The sequence below is a fragment of the Gopherus evgoodei genome, chromosome 1 (genome assembly GCF_007399415.2).
Source record: "Gopherus evgoodei ecotype Sinaloan lineage chromosome 1, rGopEvg1_v1.p, whole genome shotgun sequence".
Classification (NCBI taxonomy): Eukaryota; Metazoa; Chordata; order Testudines; family Testudinidae; genus Gopherus; species Gopherus evgoodei.
Window position 1 is genome coordinate 108,262,421 of NC_044322.1, and position 25,012 is coordinate 108,287,432.

The window sequence follows — 25,012 nt, forward strand, 5'->3', positions numbered from 1 at the left end:
CTCCAGTGAGTTCTTAATAGTAATGAATATGTAGCTGTTATATAACACTTTTCAGCAGAACTCAAAGGAGGTCAGTATCAGCCCCGTTTTACAGATGGGGAAACTGAGGCACAGGGAGGTGACGTGACTTGCCAGTGTTCACCCAGAAGGACAATGGCAAGAATAGAACCCATGTCTCCTGAGCCCCAGTCTGGTGCTCTAGCCATTAGGCCACACTGCCTCCCTCAAAGACTCTTAACCGTACAGACCTTTCCAAGAGCACAGTTCCCAGCCTACCCACAGGCACAGGGATATGGCTAGAGTACTAGTCAGTGAGATAGAATGCTACTGTGCAAACATTCACTCCAACCGTATTTCTATAACCACACATGGGGTGGGGATTAGCACACTCCAGGCAATGTCCTATAATCACAGATTACATTGCAGGAAGATAGGAGAAATTCTAAGGGGATAGAGGGGAATCAGGGATGGGGGAAAGTTGAAGGTTTGAAAGTGGGAGTCAGAGAAGTGGTAGGTATAAGGTGGTGAGAGTCTATGCAAATGAGACAATGCATATTTTATTAAATATGCAAATTACAGTATTCCATCAACTTCTGTATTTATGCAAGTTTAGCAGAGACTTTTTCAAAAGATTTTAGTGGAAACATGACCTTTCTATGGAGCATTTTTGCAGAGTTTAATTTGTTTCCACTAACTCAAAAATTGGGGGGGGGGGAAATGAGCCTTCTATTTTTTCCCCTTTTTCTATTTTTTTTTCTTTTTGCCTTTCCCTTTTTGAAGTGGCTGAAAATAATTGTTTCTTGTCCATTTTTGAAAATAAAAAAAAATTCAGTATTGCAAAAGAAAATGGGGCAGAGAGAATTAAAAAAAAATCATGAACAAATTAAACACAAATTGATCAATTTCAAATCCTGGAAACTACTAAACAATTTCAAACTTTTGAAAATTGTAATGAATTATTTTCCTTTTTTTGTCAGCTCAGCGTACCAGATATGAGCAGTCCCTTCTGTTTGGCGTTGGGGGAACATGGACAGGGCATTTTGGCATTGCCCTTGCTATCGTGTACTGGATAATATTTTGCAATGGAAAAATAGAGAGTGACAGGCATTCCATAGGCTGTCCAAACTAAACTAAAAAAAGAAAAGAAAATAGAAAACATTATCAGCAAAGTGAACGTTATCATAGATCTTTACAATATGGATACAAGAAACAGTTAGTTATATTAAAGATATTATGCAAGTACCACACCAGAGCAAAACTGCAATGTTTTCCTATGATATGGTAGTTGCAAATCTCAGCAGAAGTCCTGACCCTGATTTCATGGAAAAGAGAATATCAGGACGCAGCACACATCTCTTAAAAACAGGATTTCCAGATAAGAGGTTTCAAACTGGTCTTCCTACCACGTTCAATACAAGCTGGATAACAAAGCAATATATCAAAGAGGAAATACCTGATGATCTCCATTTGCAAAGCAGGAAGTGGCGGGTAGGGATTTCCATCTGGAAACGCAGAGATGAACTGCCTCCAGGTTTACCACTGGATTTGGTGACATGTCGGTTCCTCTGCTTCAGTTCATTTGCAAATTACAAATATGTTTTCTTTTTTCATGGTAATATATGCATCACAAGGACATTTCAGGTCACTGTTATCCTTTCTTTAAAATATCTTGGTCTCTGACAGTCCTCATATCTGGAATTTTAAAGTTGACTATAAGAAATATTAAAATAACCAAGATAATTACCTTGATATTGAACTTGTGATCTATAAGTGAAATGTTCTGTCTTGTGCAATGTTTTCTAGTCCCTCGTGCTTCCAATGTATCATAAAAAAAATTAGAGTTTAGGCATACTACAAATGGAAGAAAACCCCAAACCTATTTTAAGCTCTTATATTAACACAACGATTAAAAAAAGAAAAAACAAATTAACGTAGGAAATTTCTAAACTGTTTGGAATATAAGTGCTCCATTGATTTCAAGTTATAGTATGTTGCTGTCAATCTGAATAAAAAATATTCACCTCTACCCTGATATAACGTGACCCGATATAACGTGAATTCGGATATAACATGGTAAAGCAGCACTGCGGGGGGGTGGGGCTGCGCACTCCGGCGGATCAAAGCAAGTTCGATATAATGCGGTTTCACCTATAACGCGGTAAGATTTTTTGGCTCCCGAGGACCGCGTTCTATTGGGGTAGAGGTGTATTTTAGTGAGAAAAGAGAAAAATAACTCTAATAATGCACCAGTTAAACACTGTGCATTTGTAACATAGTATATTTATGATCTTTCTGAAAGATAAAGATGAGTTGTTGGTACAAGATAAGAGTATTAGGAGAACTTCTTGAAGGAACTAGAGCATCCTACGAATACGCCAGCACTCTGCTTCTCTGCTGCACCATTCATCTTTCACCCTACATACACACATCCTTACATTTCTGCCACACCAAATGAGTTGCTTTACTCTCAGATTTAATTTGACATGGAATGGTGGGTATCTTACATTTCCTTTTGTTTCTGTACATGGCACTGCTGGGGAAGTGCAACAGCTAGAGACTCAGATTACAAGCCGTGTGTCTGTTTCACTTAGGGTGACCAGATGTCCCAATATCATAGGGACAGTCCTGATTTCTGGGTCTTTTTCTTATATAGCCTCCTATTACCCCCACCCCGTCCTGATTTTTCACACTTGCTGTCTGGTCACCCTAGTTTCAGTCTGCTGCTGAGAAAGTGCCATGTGCAGGAGCATAGTTGTTTCCCCACCAACCAACAGAACGTCCATGCTACAAACAAACAGGAACGATGGTAGAGAGGCCCAAAGAAAGGGGAAGAGTTGCCTGGTAGCCTACTAGTACAGCATCAGAGCTGGGGTGAAATCTGTTACCTTGCTGTTTGGGATCACTAGGCCAGGAGTTCTGCCCAAAGAAGTGACGTTGTGTTGCTGTCTGATGAAGGAGCAGCACTGATGAGCTCTAAAGAAAGCTGAGTGTGGCACTCCTCCTTTGGATGGAAGGTCTCCGCTGTGTGGTCTGTTGGGAAGGGAAGCAGATGAAGAGGTTTAAAAAAACAAACAAAAAGCCCACCACAACAACACCCCTCCATCCCCAGCAACAGCCTAAGCCTCGGCGGAGAGAAAAAGGAGACAAATTAATATAGAAAAAAGGGGCAGTGGGGAATGTTGTTTTTTTTTAATTAAATGATGAATGGGCAGAAATAAAGGGTGTGGATGAAGAACTAAATGAGCAAAATCCAGGTATCAAAGTGGGTAGGAGGAAGAGGGCAAATAAACAGATACAGCTGGCTTAAATATAGGCAAAAATAATGTATTTGAGTTTCTTTTGACTATCAACTGAAAAGATGTTGGTTATTAGACTCTCTTTAATTGGACTGGTAGCGGATAGGAAATGAGAGATACTCTCAATCCTTTCTCTCCTCCTAAAATCTTGGTCTTCATCCCCCCCCCCTCCTGACCTCCATAAGAATGTGTATGAAGTAAACTGCCACTGTCACAGGAGATTAGATTAAATTAGCCCCTTGTAAGTAGCGGGAGTTGATTGAAGATTGAATTATGGCTCGAATCACTTGAAATCGTGTAACTGGTGTAAGTATTAAGCATAGTTTTTAACTGACATTCTAATGTACCTTGTTTTGTTAGAATAAATATTTTAACTTCAGAAATATGTTTTCATAACGGAAAAGGGCTGGTATGAATTTTTTTCCAAAATCTTTAATTTTCTGAAAATATAATAGGGGAAATTAGTTAGTTTTCATTGTGCAGATCAATGACTGACTACATTATGGTTGTGTGGAGTTTTTTTTTTTTTTTTTTTTTAGGCCAAGATTTTCAAACTTGTGTGCTTAAGACTGGACACTTAAATCCACATTTAGGTATATTTGATCTTATTTCTTGTGTTCAGAGGTATTGAGCACCCACAAATTCCATAGTTCTGCTTCAGGCACTCAAGCTTGATCTTGGTGTGTAAAAAGTGTATATAGTTTCTGCAATTCTAGTATTTTGCTGTCATCTCTACAGACATTGGACTAGGAAGTGATTCCGTATGTGCACGACCTTCATCTCATCGGATAAAATCTTTTGATTCCCTTGGATCCCAGTCTTTGCACAGTAGAACGTCAAAACTCTTTCAGGGACAGTATCGAAGTTTGGTAAGTTCTGCTGGAATTTAATCATGTTCAAGGATTTTTTTTTTCTTTTTATCAATCTAGATTAAAACACTTTTGCAAGCCAAAATGGGTGAACTCAATTTCACAAGTCCTTGACTGCTTTTTTGCTCTTGCATACATATAACTGGTGCCTCTGAAGTTATGCTATGTTTCAGTGACCTTTTTTTTATTCTCTTCTGAAATAGTCAGTCTTCTTCATGCCCGCAGCCAGAAGTATTTCTGTTGTAACACTAAGCACTTGTTGTTGTATGAATGTGTACATATTTTTTCTTTTCTTTTTTTTTTTTTTTTTAAATAAAGAATCACCTCTCAAAAGGGCAAATTTTCCATCTCCTCCAATGGGGGACTGTGTCATCCCAACTCTCCAGGGTTTCCAACGGAAGGGAGCCTCCTCTAAAGCTTTGTTCACTCAATCCCAGAGAGGGCAGTTTGGAAGATCTCCCAGCCACTTAGCAGTTTTGGCAGCCTTGTACACTGAGACCCTGAGTCCCAGTTTTCTGAGGACACGCGCGCGCGCACACACACACACACACACACACTTTCACTCACTCTCACTCTTTCTTCATACACAGAACCACATTGTTGAAGTGTCAGGTATACACATCTTAAGAATCTGTGTTGCAACACCTAATATGGGGTTTGCCACCAAATTGAGAATCTCATAGTTAACAGACTTGTAGCTTTACTGGAGTCACAGAGGACAAGAGACTGCTACCAACAGCACGGTCCTCAAATAGCTCCTAGTTCCTTCTTATCCCCAAAGTATGGTGGCCTGAGAGAGTCTGTCTTTGTGCACTTGTAATAACTGATTCCTCAGCAATAGCTATAGGATCACTGTGATACTATGTGAGTGTACTGTGTATATGTCACATGCTCTAAGCAGTTGACTTCCAACTATGTTTTGAACACAGTATAGTCAGTGTATAGTAAAAAAAAGGACCCTCTTGCAGGTGGGGACATGTGAGACCAGGTTCAATTTTTTCAAGCTTTTTCTTAAAACTCCACTGTGGGAACATCAGTTGCAGGACATCCCAACCCAGTGGAATTCTAGTTATAAGACTCCTAATTACTGAAGTCGTGGTATGAAAACTGACTTTGTCTGTCTAGGAATATACAGCCTGTTCTATAAAGAAGGTAGTGGTAGTTATTGGCTGGCTTGTCCATTGGACTCACTTTCAGATTTAGAGACAGGAAATGTGGAGGCGTGCCACAAAACACACTGGGCTGTATGGGCTGCCCTCGCCACTGGTTTTCCAAAATCAGGTTGTCCAGCAGAGAAGTCATGTACCAAAACGTACCTTCCTGTTCTGACGCTTCCAGGGGGAACCCGGCATTGTGAGACATCTCACTATTACCTTCCCTTCACGTGAGGAAGCCTTGTCTGTGCCTGCTGGGGGTCAGTTCCCCATTTCTGGTGGCCCCAAGCACTCTCTGCTAGGCCTCCCAGACCTCTCAGTCTCTACAGGTTAGTAATAGGCACACTCCAACCCTCAAGCCCTCTAAGTGTTATCCTCCTTTCGTGAGCCACACACGCTGTCAGCTTGCCTCATGGATGAAGGATCCAGATATACCCAAACAATCCATTGTCCTTTTTTTAAAGTAGGACATGCTCCTGCTCTTTGTTCCATCCTGTAGACTTCCTCTGTTGTAGATTTTGCCATCTCTTACTGTATGTGGCTCAGTATGTAAACGAACATACTCTGTAAGGCATATGATACACAAATGACCAGACAGTGAGAGAGTTTTCTGTTATCTCCTGCCTGAAAGAAACATTCCTGAGGTATGTCACCTTCTGGTGGAGTTAAACCAGGTCAAGACCTTAAGAATCTTTGCTTTTCAGTATAAATACTTAACTCCTTAAATATTATCTGTACCTATGTTTTGGATGATTATGCCAACCAGTGGGCTACTGGCTCTCAGAGATCTCACATGCTACCTTTCAGTGAACTAATACACATTCATCCAACCCAGGGGATCCCTGTATAAGCCTGTATAGGAAAAAAAGTCTGCGTGATCATGGGGAGCTTCCATTTGAATCGCACATGCTGGTGCTCTCATGCTTCCAGTATTAAAACAGCCTGGGAACTTCTAAATATTATAGATGATAGTTTCGTAACTCAGAAAATGTTGCATTAGATCTCCTCTTGACAGATATAGAGGATCTGGAATTGATTACATTTATAATGTGCAAACAGAATGAAGTCCACACCAGTGATATATATACTTCATACTTTAAAAGGATTAACTTCACAAAACTGAAAATAATTATGAGCCAAATCAGCTGGGAGGAAAATTTAATCAGAAAAATGTGAAGGATAATTGGGAATTGTTGAAGAATATGTTACCAAATATCCGAAAAGCCACAATCCCACAACTGAGAAAGAAGGCCATATTTGTTTAAAAAAAAAAAAAAAAAAAAAAATTGATTTAGAGGGTAGGTGAAGGCAGCACTCAAAAATGGAAGAATTGAGAATTTGATAATCATCAATATAAATCAGAAGGTATAAATGGGAGAAAATTGACACAAGGAGAACAATATAGTCAGCAGAGTTAAGGAAAATGACGAGTTTTTAAGTATATGAGGAACAAAAAAAATACTAACAGTGGTATTGTTCCATTAGTAGATGTAAATGGTGGAATTATCAATAATAATGCAGAAAAAGTAGCAATGTTCAATAAATATTTGTCCTGTATTTGGAGAAAAAACAGATGATGATGTCATATAACAGCATTCTTTCCATTCCACTAGTATTTCAAGAGGATGTTAAACAGCTACTAAAAGTTAGATCTTTATAAATTACCAGGTTCATATAACTTGTAGCCAAGCTTTTTAGAAAAGCTGTCTTGAGGATCTTGCTGGACCAACATGTTGAGTTTTTTCCAATAAGACTTGGAACACCAGGGAAGTTCTAGAAGACCGGAAAAAAGATAACGTTCCAATATTTAAAAAGAATAAACAGGATGACCTAAGTGATTATAAGCCTGTCAGTCTGACATAGATCCTGGGTGAGACAATGGAGTGGCTAACAAGGGAGTTGATTGATAAAGAATTAAAGAAGTGTAATATAATTAATGCCAATCAGCATGAGTTTATGGAAAATAGATCCTGTTAAACTAATTTGTTACTGTTGTTTTGCTGAGGTGACATGATTGATAAAGGTAATAGTGCTGATATAGAATACTTAGATGTCGGTAAAGCATTTTGCTTGGTAGTGTATGACGCTGATTAAAAAAAAAAAGCCTATAAAGATATAAAATTAACATAGGCCACACTGAATGGATTAAAAAATGGCTAACTGATGGGTCTCAAAATGCAGTTGTAAACAAGGAGTAGTATTTGAGCACGTGTGTTTCTAGTGGGGTCCTGGAGGGAGCAGTTCTTGGCCCTATGCTGTTTTTAACATTTTTATCCGTTACCTGGAAGAAAATGTAAAAACATCACTGATAAAGCTTGCTGATGACGCACAAATTGGGAGAGTGGTAAATAATGAATACATTGATACAGACAGATCCAGATTGCTTGGTAAGCTGGGTGTAAACAAACAATATGTGATTTAATATGGCCAAATGTAAATGTATACATCTAGAAACAATGTAGGCCATACTTACAAAAGGGAGAATCTGTCTTGGCAAGCAGTGATTCTGAAAAAGATCTAGGGGTCATAGTGTATAATCAGGTGAACATGAGCTGTGGCCAAAAGAGCTAATACAGACCTGGGATGCATAAACAGAATAATCTTGAGTTGGAATAGACAAGTTATTTTACCTCTTTGTTTGGCGCTGGTGCGACCACTGCTGGAATACTGTGTTCAGTTCTGGTGTCCAGAATTGAAAAAGGATATTGATAAATTGTAGATGGTTCAGAGAAAAACTGTGAGAATGATTAAAGGATAAGAAAACGTGTTTTATAGTGATGGACTCAGGGATCTCACTCTGTTTAGCTTATCAAAGAGAAGGTTAAGGGATGACTTGATGAGTCTATCGTTACCTATATGAGGAACAAATACTTAATAATGGTCAGAGAATGGAGCAGAGAACAGTGTAATATGATCCAGTGACTGGAAGTTGAAGCTTGAGAAATTCAGACTGCAATTAAGGCATACATTTTTAATGGTGAGAATAATTAGCCATTGGAACAATTTACTGACACTCATGGTGAATTTTTATGCCATTGTCGTTATTAAAACATAGTTGCAATGATAATTTAAGTCCCATCCCAATTCTAGGCCTTCCAGAGCCTCTAAACAAATTTTATTCTGGAGCAGTCTCTGTTAGTTTTCGACATAAGAACAATAGCAAAAAAATTGTTCTGTAATTATACCAAAAACAACTGAAAGGCAAACACTTTGACAAGAAGGTTGCACCCATTGAAATGAATAACATACACTCATAGACTTTAGGACTAGAAGTGTGATCTCCTGTACGTACCCAGGCTACAGAGTTTCACCTACCCACTCCTCTGATAGGCCCATAATTTATGGTTGAGTTACTGAAGACCTGAAATCTTGATTTAAAGACTTCAAGTTACAGGCACCAACCATTTATACTAGTTCAAACCAGCAAATGGCCCATGCCCCATGCTGTAGAAGAAGGCAAAAAAACAAACAAACCAGGGTCTCTGCCAATCCGACCTGGGGGAAGATTCCTTCCTGACCCCAAATTTGGTGATCAGTTAGACCCTGAGCACATGGATGAGACCCATCAGCCAGACATCTGGGAAAGAATTTTCTGTAGTAACTCAGAGCCCTCCCCATCTAGTGCCCTATCTCTGGCCATTGGAGGTACTTGTTATTTTTAGGCAGGCGCATTATATTATGTCCTCTGTGAATTTATCAAGCTCAGTCTTGAAACAAGTTAGGTTCCCCATACCCCCTCTTCTCCCCTGGGAACTGCCTTGCATGTGGCACAAATCAAACAGAAATGATTGAAACACTTCACCCTGCATTTACTCCTCCAGTTAGATTTAAAGTTGCAGGTTTGTTAATAGATGCTGCAAGTGAGGGATAGAGGAAAAAAGAATCAGCAATGATACTAATGCAAGATGGTTAGTTGAAACCAAACTATGACCTGATAATGGCTATAAGCATCCATACAGGCAAATATTGTTACACTTACTGCCATTGATTCTGTGCCTCAAAATAAATCCACTAACTATTGTGTCCAGGTTTTTGTGAAAGCACCGTCCCAGAAAGCAGAGGAAAAATATGACCAGGATGTGACTGCCATTTGCTCAAACAATGAAAATGTAAGAAGTATGGGTAATAAGCAGGAAGAACTGGAAGTGCTAATAAATAAATACAACTACGACATTGTTGGCATTACTGAAACTTGGTGGGATAATACACACGACTGGAATGTTGGTGTGGATGGGTATAGTTTGCTCAGGAAGGATAGACAGGGGAAAAAGGGAGGAGGTGTTGCCTTATATATTAAAAATGTACATACTTGGACTGAGGTGGAGATGGACATAGGAGATGGAAGTGTTGAGAGTCTCTGGGTTAGGCTGAAACGGGTAAAAAACACAGGTGATGTCGTGCTGGGATTCTACTACAGGCCACCTAATCAGGTGGAAGAGGTGGATGAGGCTTTTTTCAAACAACTAACAAAATCATCCAAAGCCCAAGATTTGGTGGTGATGGGGGACTTCAACTATCCAGATATATGTTGGGAAAATAACACCGTGGGGCACAGACTATCCAATAAGTTCCTGGACTGCATTGCAGACAACTTTTTATTTCAGAAAGTTGAAAAAGCTACTGGGGGGAAGCTGAAAGAATTTGAAAGTAGAAGGAAGCGTGGATGAAAGTGATCATGAAATCATAGAGTTTGCAATTCTAAGGAAAGGTAGAAGGGAGTACAGCAAAATAGAGACAATGGATTTCAGGAAGGGGGATTTTGGTAAGCTCAGAGAGCTGATAGGTAAGGTCCCATGGGAATCAAGACTGAGGGGAAAAACAACTGAGGAGAGTTGGCAGTTTTTCAAAGGGACGGTATTAAGAGCCCAAAAGCAAGCTATTCCGATGGTTAGGAAAGATAGAAAATGTGGCAAAAGACCACCTTGGCTTACCCTTGAGATCTTGCGTGACCCACAAAATAAAAAGGCGTCATATAAAAAATGGAAACTAGGTCAGATTACAAAGGACGAATATAGGCAATTAACACAGGAATGCAGAGGCAAGATTAGAAAGGCAAAGGCACAAAATGAGCTCAGACTAGCTATGGGAATAAAGGGAAACAAGAAGACTTTTTATCAATACATTAGAAGCAAGAGGAAGACCAAGGACAGGGTAGGCCCACTGCTCAGTGAGGAGGGGGAAACAGTAACGGGAGACTTGGAAATGGCAGAGATGCTTAATGACTTCTTTGTTTCAGTCTTCACTGAGAAGTCTGAAGGAATGTCTAATATAGTGAATGCTTACGGGAAGAGGGTAGGTTTAGAAGATAAAATAAAAAAAGAGCAAGTAAAAAATCACTTAGAAAAGTTAGATGCCTGCAAGTCACCAGGGCCTGATGAAATGCATCCTAGAATACTCAAGGAGTTAATAGAGGAGGTATCTGAGCCTCTAGCTATTATCTTTGGGAAATCATGGGAGACGGGGGAGATTCCAGAAGACTGGAAGGGGGCAAATATAGTGCCCATCTATAAAAAGGGAAATAAAAACAACCCCGGAAACTACAGACCAGTTAGTTTAACTTCTGTGCAAGGGAAGATAATGGAGCAAGTAATTAAAGAAATCATCTGCAAACACTTGAAAGGTGGTAAGGTGATAGGGAATAGCCAGCATGGATTTGTAAAGAACAAATCGTGTCAAACTAATCTGATAGCATTCTTTGATAGGATAACGAGCCTTGTGGATAAGGGAGAAGTGGTGGATGTGATATACCTAGACTTTAGTAAGGCATTTGATACGGTCTCACATGATATTCTTATAGATAAACTAGGAAAGTACAATTTAGATGGGGCTACTATAAGGTGGGTGCATAACTGGCTGGATAACCGTACTCAGAGAGTAGTTATTAATGGCTCCCAATCCAGCTGGAAAGGTATAACAAGTGGGGTTCCGCAGGGGTCTGTTTTGGGACCGGCTCTGTTCAATATCTTCATCAACGATTTAGATGTTGGCATAGAAAGTATGCTTATTAAGTTTGCGGACGATACCAAACTGGGAGGGATTGCAACTGCTTTGGAGGACAGGGTCAAAATTCAAAACGATCTGGACAAATTGGAGAAATGGTCTGAGGTAAACAGGATGAAGTTCAATAAAGATAAATGCAAAGTGCTCCACTTAGGAAGGAACAATCAGTTTCACACATACAGAATGGGAAGAGACTGTCTAGGAAGGAGTATGGCAGAAAGAGATCTAGGGGTCATAGTGGACCACAAGCTTAATATGAGTCAACAGTGTGATACTGTTGCAAAAAAAGCAAACGTGATTCTGGGATGCATTAACAGGTGTGTTGTAAAGAAGACACGAGAAGTCATTCTTCCGCTTTACTCTGCGCTGGTTAGGCCTCAACTGGAGTATTGTGTTCAGTTCTGGGCACCGCATTTCAAGAAAGATGTGGAGAAATTGGAGAGGGTCCAGAGAAGAGCAACAAGAATGATTAAAGGTCTTGAGAACATGACCTATGAAGGAAGGCTGAAGGTATTGGGTTTGTTTAGTTTGGAAAAGAGAAGACTGAGAGGGGACATGATAGCACTTTTCAGGTATCTAAAAGGGTGTCATCAGGAAGAGGGAGAAAACTTGTTCACCTTAGCCTCCAATGATAGAACAAGAAGCAATGGGCTTAAACTGCAGCAAGGGAGATTTAGGTTGGACATTAGGAAAAAGTTCCTAACTGTCAGGTTAGTTAAACACTGGAATAGATTGCCTAGGGAAGTTGTGGAATCTCCATCTCTGGAGATATTTAAGAATAGGTTAGATAAATGTCTTTTAGGGATGGTCTAGACAGCATTTGGTCCTGTCATGAGGGCAGGGGACTTGACTCGATGACCTCTCGAGGTCCCTTCCAGTCCTAGAGTCCATGAGTCTATGAAAATAGAATGAAAAAAAGAGACTTTCATGAGTGTCGTCAACCTAAACTTCTGAGCCAAGGACTATTTAATATCAATGAGGAAGAAGTAACACCTAATACAAACCTAAAACACATTGTGAATGTTCCAAAATACTTCTGCAACAGTCATTCTTATGTTTGAAGAATGGCTATCTTAATAAATGTATCACATAGTAATTGTGTTACTTCCAATAAACCTTTGTGGGTTTTTTCCAGAGCAGAGTTGTCACGATTTTCCCCAGTTTAACTAGAATTCAAACACTTCAGTCCAAACACTCCAGATCTGAATCTCCTAATATGATGTATTACAGAAATAAGTTTGAGATGCAAACACTGACATAGATCTAAACGTTAAGATTTTGGTTCGGGTCCATCTGTTTTCCCTTCCTCACCCCTCCAGTCTCGATCTCGGAGAGAACATTTTTCCGTGAAGCAGTTCTGTTTCTTGGTAGTTGTAGGGTTACCACACTTCCGGGTTTTCCAAGACATGATTCTCTTTTTTTGGTCCGCCGATCTCTTGAAATGTGAAGAAATGTGTGGGATTTTTTCCTTGCTTGTGGAAGATCAGAGAGACCCTCCTCCCGAGGGCCATAGCTAGACTCTTTAGCTCCTGGGGCAAGCAAGGGGAGGGATAGCTCAGTGGTTTGAGCATTGGCCTGCTAAACCCAGCATTGGGAGTTCAGTCCTTGAGGGGGCCACTTAGGGATCTGAGGCAAAATCAGTACTTAGTCCTGCTAGTGAAGGCAGGGGCTGGACTCGATGACCTTTTGGGGTCCCTTCCACTTCTGTGAGATAGGTATAAGCAAGCATATGTAAGCTCCCTGCCTTTGAGTCCCTGTCATTATTCCACTCCCGTGGCTTTGCGCCCTGGGTCCTACTTGCCCTGGTCCTGTGTTTCCTCCACGCTCCAATTGGTCTCGCCCCTTTATCCGCAGCTGCTGGATCCTGCCTGGCCTGCCAGGTAAGTGGAGCTGGCCAGCACCTCTCAGCTGGGCTGCCTGCCCCACTGCTGAGTTTCAGAGCCTAGCAGGGAGGGGTGTCAGAGCTAGGCCCCAGCACCCCCGCAGGGAGGTACTGATGGATGGGCTGGTGCTGTGTCCTGGGCCTGTACCAGCCATCCTGCCACTGTGTCAGGGAGCGCAACACTGCCCCTTACTTAGAGTATGAGGCTGTATGCTCTGCCCTCCAGCACCCCCCAAATAATGCCTCCAGCAACACCCTTGAATACCCCTTCCCAGTACACACACACACCCCGCTAGAGCCAACCAACTGTACTACCCCCAGCTCCCTTTCTCCTTCCCCTGGCAGTGTCTTCTGTTTGGGAACTTGAAACAGGGTAACCCTAGGTAGTTTCCAAAGACATTTTCAATTTGTGCTATTCATAGAGATCTTGAATCTGGTCTTTGAAGAGCACAAATCTTTTTCTTTTTACTTTTGTTGGCCTTGTCTGATTCTAAGAAGTCTGAGTGGGATAAAGTACTGCCTAGATTGGTAGACACAAATCACAGAAATACAATGGCGAGATAGATGAACCCTTGCATATTGGGGTCTGCAGGTCTTGTTGTACTGCTTCTGATAAAAATGGTGTTTTAATTTTAATATTGTTCTTTTTGATGAAGAGACTTGTATATTGGTCATGAAATAACCCTTGTGCACCTAAAGTTCTGTCCTTCATTTACGTTTTCACTTTTTAGGACATGACAGATAACAGCAATCATCAGCTGGTGGTGAGAGCAAAATTCAGTTTTCAACAGACCAATGAAGATGAACTTTCTTTTGCAAAAGGAGACATTATTCATGTTACGAGAGTGGAAGAAGGAGGCTGGTGGGAAGGGACTCACAATGGCAAAACAGGATGGTTTCCTAGTAACTATGTCCGAGAAATAAAATCAAATGGTAAGTCTGAAAGAGAGCATATTTGCAAAATGTGATTCTTGGCTTTCAAGAAGAGATGGAAATAACTGATTATGTTTCCTAATGCTAATGAATGCATGATTAGTGTTCAGTATGTACACTCAATCTGTCCCAGCCATAAGAATCCTTAATTCTTACAAATTATTAGCAGTTTTTGTTCCTAGATTGAGTGCATGGGGGAGGAACATTTTTCAAGGTGCTGAGTATGAGTGCGCTATAGAGATGTAGACCTATCTCTGTTTGTATCCACTATATTTACAATCACATTTGCCTTTGTCACCTATAACTAATGATTTCAGTATTGGGGGGGGAGGGTGTTAAGTGGTGGTTTGTTCTGGTGTTGACTTCTGTTATTGATCGATAACCTTTCCAGGGAGGCTCTCCACATTCTCAAACATTTTCTACTAAAATCTTACCATCTACCTAGGCTGGTTAGTACATAGGTGTTTCATGGAAATTACCATAGACTGTCGGGGTTGGAAGGGACCTCAGGAGGTCATCTAGTCCAACCACTGCTTAAAGCAGGACCAATCCCTAGACAGCTTTTTGCCCCAGATCCCTAAATGGCCCCCTGCAGGATTGAACTCACAAGCCTGGGCTTAGCAGGCCAATGCTCAAACCACTGAGCTATCCCTCCCCCACTTTGTGCTTTTTTATTATTGACCACTGCATGGACAACCCTTAACTTTTAACGTTCTGTACTTTGCATATAATATCTAAAGAAGCCAGAGTTTTCTTAAAAGGTAATCTCCAACAATATGGAATTGTAAGTTTTAAATGGAACATGTCGTATTTTTCATAAAACGTTTATCTTTTTGAAGTAAGTATGAATAATCATATTTCTATGTTGCTAGCTATATATTTTAAGCATGTCTTTGTACAATTTCGAAATGATTCTTTCTGTCTTCCTGCTCAAAATATGCATATTATTTTGAGAGGAGACAGGCTTTCTATTTCATTTTGTATTTCAATAAATTGTCTCCACACACTGGATTTTTTTTTATATACATTTTTTCATACAGTGTAAAGGGAAAAATACTGGTGAGCGTGCACACACACTTATTTAATATTCATAAGCTTTGGGCAAGATTAGCTTCTTTAAACAGAAGGATAATTTGTTAGTTAAATTTGGATGCATGTTATGATGATATACATGTAACCGTTCCCGTCTGTCACGCTGATTTTTATATGAAATCTCTCTTCTTCCTTTAATAAATTTCCTTTTCATTTTATAATTGAGGTCAAGTGCTGTGTGTCATACAGGCGTGGTGGTCTAAGGTAAAACTGGTAAACTGAGATATGCTATTCCTTTGGAAACAGAGGATCTGGGATTTCTGTGTGCATCCAGTGATCAGGGACTGGATTCCAAAGGGAGCCACTTTGAAGGGGTGCATCTGTTAGCAGGCTTGTCTTTGCCTTGCAGGTGGGCTTATGCACATATTCCCCATGATTTAAGAGGGAGAGTACTTAAGTAGCTGATAGGCTGATTTTGTTAGGGAGTTAACGCCCATGCAAGATAGGTTGGGCCCTACCAAATTCATGGTCCATTTTGGTCAGTTTCACAGCCAGGGGGTTCTAAAATTAACCACTGTAACTGTGAGAGGTCCTAACCCAAAATGCGGTCAAGGTGGAGGGGTTCACAAGGCTATTGGGATTGCTACCCTTTCTTCTACTGGCAAGGGTGCTGCCTTCAGAGCTGGGCCGTCAGATAGGAAGGCTGCTGGCAGGGCATCCACCTGTAAAGCCAGCATCACCTCCAGCAGCAGTGCAGAAGTGAGGGTCACAGGGTATAGGGGATGGGTTACTAATGATCTGGTTTTCCTGGCAGTCTCCTGTCCCAGTGTGGGGCTGACAGTTGGGGCTGCAGCCTCCCCATGTGGGGGTTATAGTTCCAGCCGCAGCTTCGTGGGGCGGGGGGAGGCAACAGCTGGAGCCATCCGAGCTTCCTGCAGCTGGAGGAGATCCCAGAGGTGGGTCTAACCCACCCCAGGAACAGCCCCTGCAGGGGAGGAGGAAGTCTCCTCCCTTCTCATCCCCAGCGGATTAGCAGCTGGAGCTCTGTGTAGGGCAGGAGCCCTAGCTGGGTGCCATGTTTCACAGAGGAGATTAGATTTCACAGTCATGAATTTGGTAGGGCCCTAAAAATATGCAAGACTGCCTGATGCTGGAGGCAGGTGGTAGCAAGGTGACTGTTAGCCCTGAGTACCCCCGAAAAAGTCACAGTGGCATGGTCGGCAGGATCGGTACCCTGTTTGCTAGCTAATCAAAAATCGCTCTTCCAGCATTTATAAGCCAGAGACTCGGAGATTCAGAAGTAAAAAGGTTGGAAACAAATAAAGTAAAGGTTGGAGTTTATTAATTTGTTTATTTAGGGTAAAGGAAATAAATTATAAGATAAGTAAATAGATTAAATGGCAAAGAGATCAGACTGATTAACCAAAAGGGGACTGAGCTCAAGGGATTGACAGGCTTAGAGGACCAACATGACACAGTTTTCAGTGAGGCAGCCAAAAAGGTGGGTTGTTACCCCCCTCCCTCCTAAGGGGTACAGAGGAATGTTTAGGGGGTGAGTAATGACACCAGATGTCGGGCCTGGGACTCCCAGGCTCAGCCCAGGCAGCGGGCCTCAGGCTCTTAACCACAGCCCCAAGTGGTGGGCTTCAGGGAGACTCGGGCCAGCCCTGTGTGGTGTTGCATTTTTCCTTGGGAAATATGGTCACCCTATGTAGGAGTTTCTATTAAAATGGTATCAAATTACACCAGAGGAATGTCGCCTCAAATTTAGAAACCTCAAAAAAGTTGATATGTTAAGTCATGGGGAATATGACGGTAGATTGTTTGGGAACATGGATAAAGAGTAAAGACGCAGACAGCCATGATGAGTTGATAGCAGTTCTTTGAGGTTGGCTCTGAGGAAGTGCAAACTGCTGTGTGGGAAGAAACTCCAGCATTACTGGAAGCAGCGGTGGAAACAGCTGACTTGTACAAACGAGAGACTATTCAGGGAACTCAGGCTGCATAGGGAAGGCCAGGAACCTGGAGTAAAAGTGGATTCCCAGTTTGTCTGTGGGAATACAGAAGGGATTGAGGGAGCCAAGTCCATACTGCCTCAGTACTGGTCTTCTCCTAGTAACTCTAGTTATTGGACCCTGGCCAAAGAAGGTTTTACTCTTGGGTCCCTTGATCACATGAAAAGGCAATGCCCTAAATATGGTGGTTCCAAGTTCATTCCCCAACCTATCTGGGTTAATGCAGCTACCCTTGAGTCAGACTTCAGTGGTGGCAGAGGGAGCCCTGTTTAATGTCGTCAGGTCTGTCTTCATGGAGGGAGACAAGAGTTCATTAAAATGCCAAAGTAAATGGTAAAGTGTGCCGGGGTGATGAGAGACTGGTGCTCAGATTTCCCTGGTCAGGAGGGATGTGATTCAATGGAGAGTAGTATGCTTCCTGAGGAGAGGTAAAGCTGCTAGCTTTAGGACAGATACAATACTTTTAGCCTGCATCAGATTGGCATGGAAAAGTTTAAGGGGTACCTTTGGAAGGCGGGGCTTCTTGAGAATTTACCATCTGATGCACTGGTTGGGAATGATGTAATCTCACTGCCCAAAGCTGCTGATATTGTGACCTGTAGTAAAAGGGAATATGTCCCTAAGTACACAGAGTAACCGCTGAGGAGGGAAAAGGGAGCGGAAGCTGCTTCCCTCTTATCAGCAGAGAGAGGTACGCCTCTACCTCGATATAATGCTGTCCTCGGGAGCCAAAAAATCTTATCGCGTTATAGGTGAAACCACGTTATATCGAACTTGCTTTGATCCACTGGCGTGTGCAGCCCCGCCCTGCTGGAGCATTGCTTTACCGCGTTATATTCGAATTCGTGTTATATCGGGTCACTTTCTGTTGGGGTAGGAGGTGTAGTTTATCACAAGGGCAGAGGGAGGGAGAGTCTTTTTCACCTGCGAGAGCTCTCTTTGAAAGCAAAAGCTTAACAGATTTTTGCTACAGAGCAGGATGCAGACCCCTCCCGGTGCAGGTCACTTGGGTGCAGAGAGGACATATGGAAGGTTAAAGAAAAACTTTTATTGGCCTGATATTCAAAATAAGGTAAAGGAATACTACAGCACTTGTGACTTGTGTCAGGAATGGAAAAAGCCTGTGGGACTCTGCAAGAGTCCTTTGCATCCCTTGCCAATAATCAAGGAAACATTTCACTCTGTTGCCATGGACATTAGAGGCCCACTATTCAAGGCTCCCCAGAGAGGAAACAAAAAGTATATTGGTGGTAGTGGATTTTGTCGCTAGGGGCATGTCTACGCTACAAAGTTAAGTCAATTTAAGGCAGCTGACTTTGACCTAACTATGTAAGCATACACATTACAGTGTTCATCCCACTGTTGTAACTCGCCTACTATGCTGACCTAGTAAATCCATCTCGAGGAGAGGCGTAAGGCTTAGGTCAGTGTAGTTCGGGCTTCCCTGTGTCTCTATAGAAACCAAGTGTCTGTTGGCTGTCAGGGTGGCTGACAGCCAAAGCAGTGAAATTGACAAGAATTCTGCTGGTAGGATTCCTGTTTTGAAATTGGGTGGAGGGTGTTCCAACTGTGAGCTCAGCGGTGCTGACAGCTGCAGCCTCACTGCCTGGTGCTGAGAATCGAGGGTGTGGGCTCCCCACAGAGGTCCCAGCTGGAGCCTGTCTGGAGCCCGGACTGGGCTCTCAGTTCTCTGTTGTGCATGGAGCTCCCAGCTGAAGCCTGGCTGTCCCCCAGGCACTCAGCTCCCCACTCCGCACGGAGCTCCCTCCTGGGAACAGAGGATCTGGGATTTCTGTGTGTATCCAGTGATCAGGGACTGAGTACCCCAGGGAGTCACATTGAAGGGACTCAGTGGTTGGGGTGCATTGGCTTGCAGGTTGACAACAGAAGACAGGGTTGGTATAGCCCAGAGGAGAGTACTTGAGTGTCTGACAGGGCAGTTTTGTTAGGGAGTTAACACCCAGGTAATATCAGCAAGACTTTCTTACAGTGGAGGCAGGAGGTAACAAAAGACTCTCAGCCCTGGGTGCCCTGAAAAGCATCACAGTGTTGTTTTGAATTGAGGGACTGTGCATTTTCAGGAGGCTGTACTTGATTATAATAAATATCATCAATCTGTTATAGTTCATGTTCTTAACAAATTAAATAATAAAAAAATAGAAAAGGCATTTGTTACTTAAATACTCTTGTAAATCTTATAAGACTTGTAAAAGTATACATTTTCTTTAAAGGTTGTAAAAAAAAAAGAAAATGTATATTTGTTGAAATTTATGCTGAAGTCAGGCATGAAACTAGTCTTTAATCTTTGATATAGGAAATGTTAGATCTTAACTTGTAATACCGCCCTTGTATAGTACGTAGCGTGTGAGGGTAGTATGGTGGAGAGATGAGAGATCTGGAGGGAAAGGTAGAACAATATGGATGTACATGGGATTAAATCTGAGATTAAATTTTGGTTGTTGCCTCTTCTGATTTGCAATTCAGTTGCTAACTGCACTGTAATTAGTGTGATGTTCAGTTTAGGGTTGTTAACAAAACTAACAACACCTGTATGGTGCATCATATGATCTGCAAAGAAAAAAAGAATCTGCTGCCTAATTTTATTGCTTTATGATGTGCAAAGAAAGTCTGAACTTTGTACTAAAAGGATTTTTTTTTTTTGCTGTTTTAACATGAGAAAAATCATGTTTTGTCTACTCTCTGGAAAAAGAATAGGATTATGTCTTTGCAAATTCCAAGAAAGGAAATCTATCAGTTGAGAAGGGAAATTATTTTTATTCCGTTTTCATAGACTCATAGAAAGGTATGTCTACACTAGAAATGTAAATTGATCTATATTAGGTCGACTGGCAGGCACCACAGTAATTATTGTGGTGGTGCATGTCCACACTATGCTCCTTGGGTCGGTGGTGTGCGTCCTCACCATGAGCGCTCCCACCAATTTAAGAGGGGCAGTGGGGGAGCTGAGAGCCCCATCTTTCAGCTCCATTGGCAGCTCCCTGCTGGGAGCCCGGCTCCCCACAGGCTTCCAATGGGCTGGCCCCTCTTTCTCTCCCCTGTTTTCTGTTAGGAGCAGGGGAAGCCGCCTGGGGCTTCTCACTTCCCCGTTCCCTGCCAGGAGTGGGGGGAAAGCAGCCCAGGGCTTCTTGCCCCCGGGGAGTGAGGTTCAGCTGTCCCAGCTTCTCAACCTCACCTCTCTTGCTTCCTGCTTGGAGCCGGGCAGCCTCATCAATTTCATGGCCCCCAGCACAGAGCCCTGAAATAGACAAGACAGCCCATGCAAGAGACACTGTGTCTGCACAGATGCTGTGTCGCCCTAACTACACTGATGTAAGCACTACGCCTCTTGTGGAGATGGAGTTATTATGTCATAGGGCACTTACATCAGCAGGACAAGGCTGTAGTGTAGATGCTGATATAATTAGGTCGACATAAGCTGCCTTATGTCGACCTAACTGTGTAGTGTAAACCAGCCTATAGAAATGTAGAGCTGGAACAGACTTTGAGAGGTTATCTAGTTCAGCTTCCTGCATTGAGGCAGGGCCAAGTAAAGGTAGATCATCCCTGGCCGGTGTTTGCCTAACATGTTATTAAACCTCCCATGATGGGGATTCCACAACCTCCTGTGGAAACCTGTTCCAGTCCTTAACTATCCTTATAGTTAGAAGGTTTTTCCTAGTATCTAACCAAAATCTCCCTTGCTGCAAATTAAATCCACTACTTCTTGTCCCACCTTCAGTGTACATAGAGAACAATTGATCATTGTCCTCTTTGTAACAGCTCTTAACATATTTGAAGACTTATCAGGTCCCCCCAGTCTGTCAGGTCTCCTCAATCTTTCCTCATGAGTCAGGTTTTCTAAGTCTTTTGTCATTTTTGTTGCTCTCCTCTGGACTCTCTTCAATTTTTCCGTATCTTTTTGTGACAGGTCCACTTCCCTGCCCCTCTTCCTAGGCCTGCTAGTTGTCCCAATAAAGTGCAGAGAGGTCTCCAGTTACGCAGCACCGGTGGCTTTATTTATACACACAGTTCTCCCACCACCAGTGATGAGCTATATACAAGGCTTGCAGGGTTAGTTCCCTCTTTTCCTGCAGTCAGCCTGCAGCTAGGAAACTGACCTTTCCCTCACTGCTTTTCTGTTGGCTCCCAGCCCTTATGACTGCTGGCTTGTCAGGCCCGCAGGTGGAGCCAATCCACAGGCCAGGCATCAGGTCTGTTTCATCAGCCCCAACCTATTTCTCTTGATTGGAGCTGGCTGAGCAGGGGTAATTAAGTGCTTTTGCACCAGCACCCTGCCACACTTTCCTGAAGTATGGTACCCAGAACTGGACACAGTACTCCAGCTAAGGGCCTGAGCTGAGCAGGGCAGGACAGCTACCTCTCCTGTCTTACATTTGACACTCAGATTAACATACCCTAGAATATTAGCCTTTTTCACAACTGCGTCATACTGTTGACTCAAATTCAGTTATTGATCGCTGTAACCCCTGAGGTCCTTTTCAGCAATACTATTGTCTCACCAGATATTCTCCATTTTGTCACTGCAGTTTTTAAACCAGTTTTTGGCATCTTGTTTGAGATAAACAAAAAGCAGGTTTTGTTTCTGTCAGAAAAACGAACCCCTTTTAACCCTTTGTTTACACTGTAAAGAATCAAAAAGAAGGGCACATCTTTTGCCCCCGCCCGTTGGTCCCCTTTGAAGTCTACCTAATACTTCTTTTTCTTCCAAGAGATATTTTGAGCAGCAGATAGCAAGTTATTTGAAGTGAGAGACTATCCTTATTTTCATCCCTCTGTGTAACTACTACATATGATGGGGCAAAAAAGATTCGCTGGCTAAAAAGACTTACTGGGTAGCGTATTTTATAGCATGTCCTCTTTGTTTAAAAAAAAAAATCCCAAAAGTGAACTTGAGAAGGTGCGAAATGTGTCATTTCACATCAGGTTGGATTTAATTTAAATCATTTAAATCACTAGTCAGGAAGACTCGATTTAATCATGGATTTCTACATAAAAGTGCATTCTTGTTGGTTGTTACAACCTTAATACATATTCTTCACAACTCAGAGGTAGATGTAGGTTTCATTTTTAGAAGGTACACATGATACATTTTTAAAGTGATTTATTTTGAAAACTTTTCAGATTAGTTTTACAGCTATATCAGAAAATGAATGGTGGTTTGGTTATTTCATTTACCAAAGGTAGTTGAAGCAGATATTTATGAAGTCATTGAGAGGTGAACTATCTCAATTCAACAGGTTAATCATTAATATTTGGAGGATTTTCTTGCCATGCTGTATTAAGAGGAGAACATCACCAGACAGACATTTAAGTTGTTTTAGTTAACTAAAACAACAGCGTTATGTATTCTAGATTTTTTTCTTCAACTGCAAACATACAATATTTTTACAAAACAAGCATATGAATTTTTGAATTTAGTTAAACATTCAAGTTTCTTAAGATCATGTTTGTTTTTGTTAAAATTGTTTTAAACTAAAATAGATAATGAAATATTTTTATAAAATGAAACAAAACAAAAATTATATCTATGTCAGCCAGGTCAACATGAGAAACTTAAAATATTGGCTTCTGCAGCTAACTCAGTCGTCTTCAGCTTCATTTTCCTGTTTGTTCATAATCTGAAAAAGAAAAACAAGCTTTCCTGCTTTTTCAGGTCCCAAATGATTTCTCAATTTGGAATGAATTAGTCCAAAGGAAGAAAATATTCTTTCTACGCTGGCAGAAGAAGGTACAGCTGTTAAGTGAGATTATCACTTCAATAGCCTTTGAATCCAAGTGCTTACATGACTTCTACCAGTTCACTTTACCAGTGATTTCCTTTAAAACATCATCAGCAAACGTTTGTTTCTTGAATGGTTCACCCTTAGCTCTGAAGTTTCTTATAGTTGGCATTATGGAGGGATGATTGCTGGCTGTCCATGTCATAGCCAACTCCTCTTCTTCAGCAGTTAAGGTTTGACCCTGGTACCGAGTTTTGAGAATATTTGCAAGAAAATGAGCTGGAGATAGATTTGTCCCATTCATTTTTTTTAGTGCTTGTAATTTAACTCTGTCATCGCATATTTCTCTTTTTAAGATCTCACTCAGTTCCTTCCAAATTTCAACAGCTTCAGAAATAAAACAGCTATTTCCCTGCATTTTGTTCCAGGCTACAGAAATAGACTTCAGGGTACTCAACATGTGTTCAACATTTCTCTTAAGCCCTGTGGCAGGGCGACAACTCACTGGCGCAGCACCTCTTGCTGGTCGTCCAGGGAATTAGCTCTTTCCAGCCAGAGCACCCTCTGCAGGCTGGTGTCTCGCCTGCCCCTGGCCCCATGTCCTTTCCAGACCACGGTGCCCTTTTATGTCAGGGTTCTGCCCCCGCAGTAACCCACAATCTGGGTCCTCCCCCATCCAGGGGAACCCCCAACCCCCTATCCTCTCCTTGCCTCAGTAGCTACTGCCAGTCATTGTCTAACTGCCACTTCCTGGGGCAGACTGTAGTCTATAAACCACCCATCATCGGCAAGGGGGGTTGGACCAGCTGCCTCTGCCTAGATCTGGGCTGCCCCTCTGCAGCCCTATTACCCTTTTGTGGGCCCTTAACTTGGCCTGCAGCCTGGAGCTTTGCTAGGCTGGAGTTTCCCAGCTCCCTCTGCCCTTCCCCAGCACTGCTCCACCTCAGGGACTCTGCTCAGCTGCCAGGCAGCCTGGTCCTTCCCTCTCAAAAGCTAGAGAGAGAGTGTTGTTTTAGCTTCTGGCCCTCAGCCCTCTGATAGGGCCAGCTGTGGCCTGATTGGGGCGTGACCCCACGTGTGGCTGCCTTCCCCATCAGCCTAGTCTTTGGCTCGCAGCCCCAGCCCTCTCCCAGGGCTGGCTGTAACCCTTTCAGGACTACAAGCCCAATCTTGAGAACTTTGGCTGTGACAGTGCTGTCTATTTTGTCACGATTTTGTTCATCTCTTGAAGCCGGAAAGAAGCCATGGCCCTGCACCTGCCGGGAACTGAGAGCACCAGCACCCGCAGCCCCGGAGTTCTCTGTCCCTGGAAGGCAGGGAGCTGCGACTCCTCTTGAAGCCGGAGAGAAGCCGTGGCCCTGCACCTGCCGGGGACAGAGAGCACCAGTGCGAGCAGCCCTGGAGTTCTCTGTCCCCGGCAGGCGAGGGGCTGCGGCTTCTCTCCCCTGCAGTGGTGTTGGGGACCACTGGTACTGTACAGTACCGTGAAAACATTATCTAAGTTGTATCTGCTTTAAAGGGGAGCCGACCTATGATCGTGTTATATGCGATTTTGTGTTATAGTGGGGCGCATTATTGCAAGGTTTAACTGTATTCTGCTGTGTGTGCATTTCCTGATGTATCAATTGTTTCTGTAAGGAAGACGTTCCCTTCTTCTGTTGTCACAAAGCACATACAACAGTATCATTGTGGACATTGCTCCTCCCATCAAGACTCAGGTTAACAATTTTACTCTCTAGACCTTTTGCACACTACTCAATTTGTCTTTCATACACTTTATCCAGCAATTTGCCTGCGACATCTGTTCTGTTGGGTGGACTGTATCCTGGTCTTAATGACTGAACCATGTTAATGAAGTGTGGGTTCTCAATCATACGGAAAGGAGAATTTGTTGCATAAACAAACTGGGCAATTTTTTCATCAGTTACCTCTTTTTGTAATCTGCTGTTTCTTATTACAAATTAATCTATGGTTGTTTCTGGATGATGGAGTTTTTTTTTCTTTTTGCTACAGGTGATATACTGTGGCTATGTGACATCCATGATGTGACTGAAACACTATCATTAGCAGATAACTCTGAAAGTATAGAA

The 25,012-nt window shown here is 42.2% G+C and overlaps 1 protein-coding gene across 6 annotated transcripts in view; it reads left to right on the plus strand.

Annotated features, from left to right (window-relative positions):
- The window catches only part of ARHGEF7 (Rho guanine nucleotide exchange factor 7), a 220,589-nt gene that overhangs the window by 81,722 nt on the left and 113,855 nt on the right, over nucleotides 1-25,012 (plus strand). For all 6 annotated transcript variants that reach the window (XM_030568714.1, XM_030568751.1, XM_030568722.1 and 3 more), the window contains exons 4-5: nucleotides 4,035-4,165; nucleotides 13,933-14,134. In XM_030568714.1, the coding sequence (XP_030424574.1) occupies nucleotides 4,035-4,165; nucleotides 13,933-14,134 (333 nt within the window). The remainder of the gene's footprint in view (nucleotides 1-4,034; nucleotides 4,166-13,932; nucleotides 14,135-25,012) is intronic.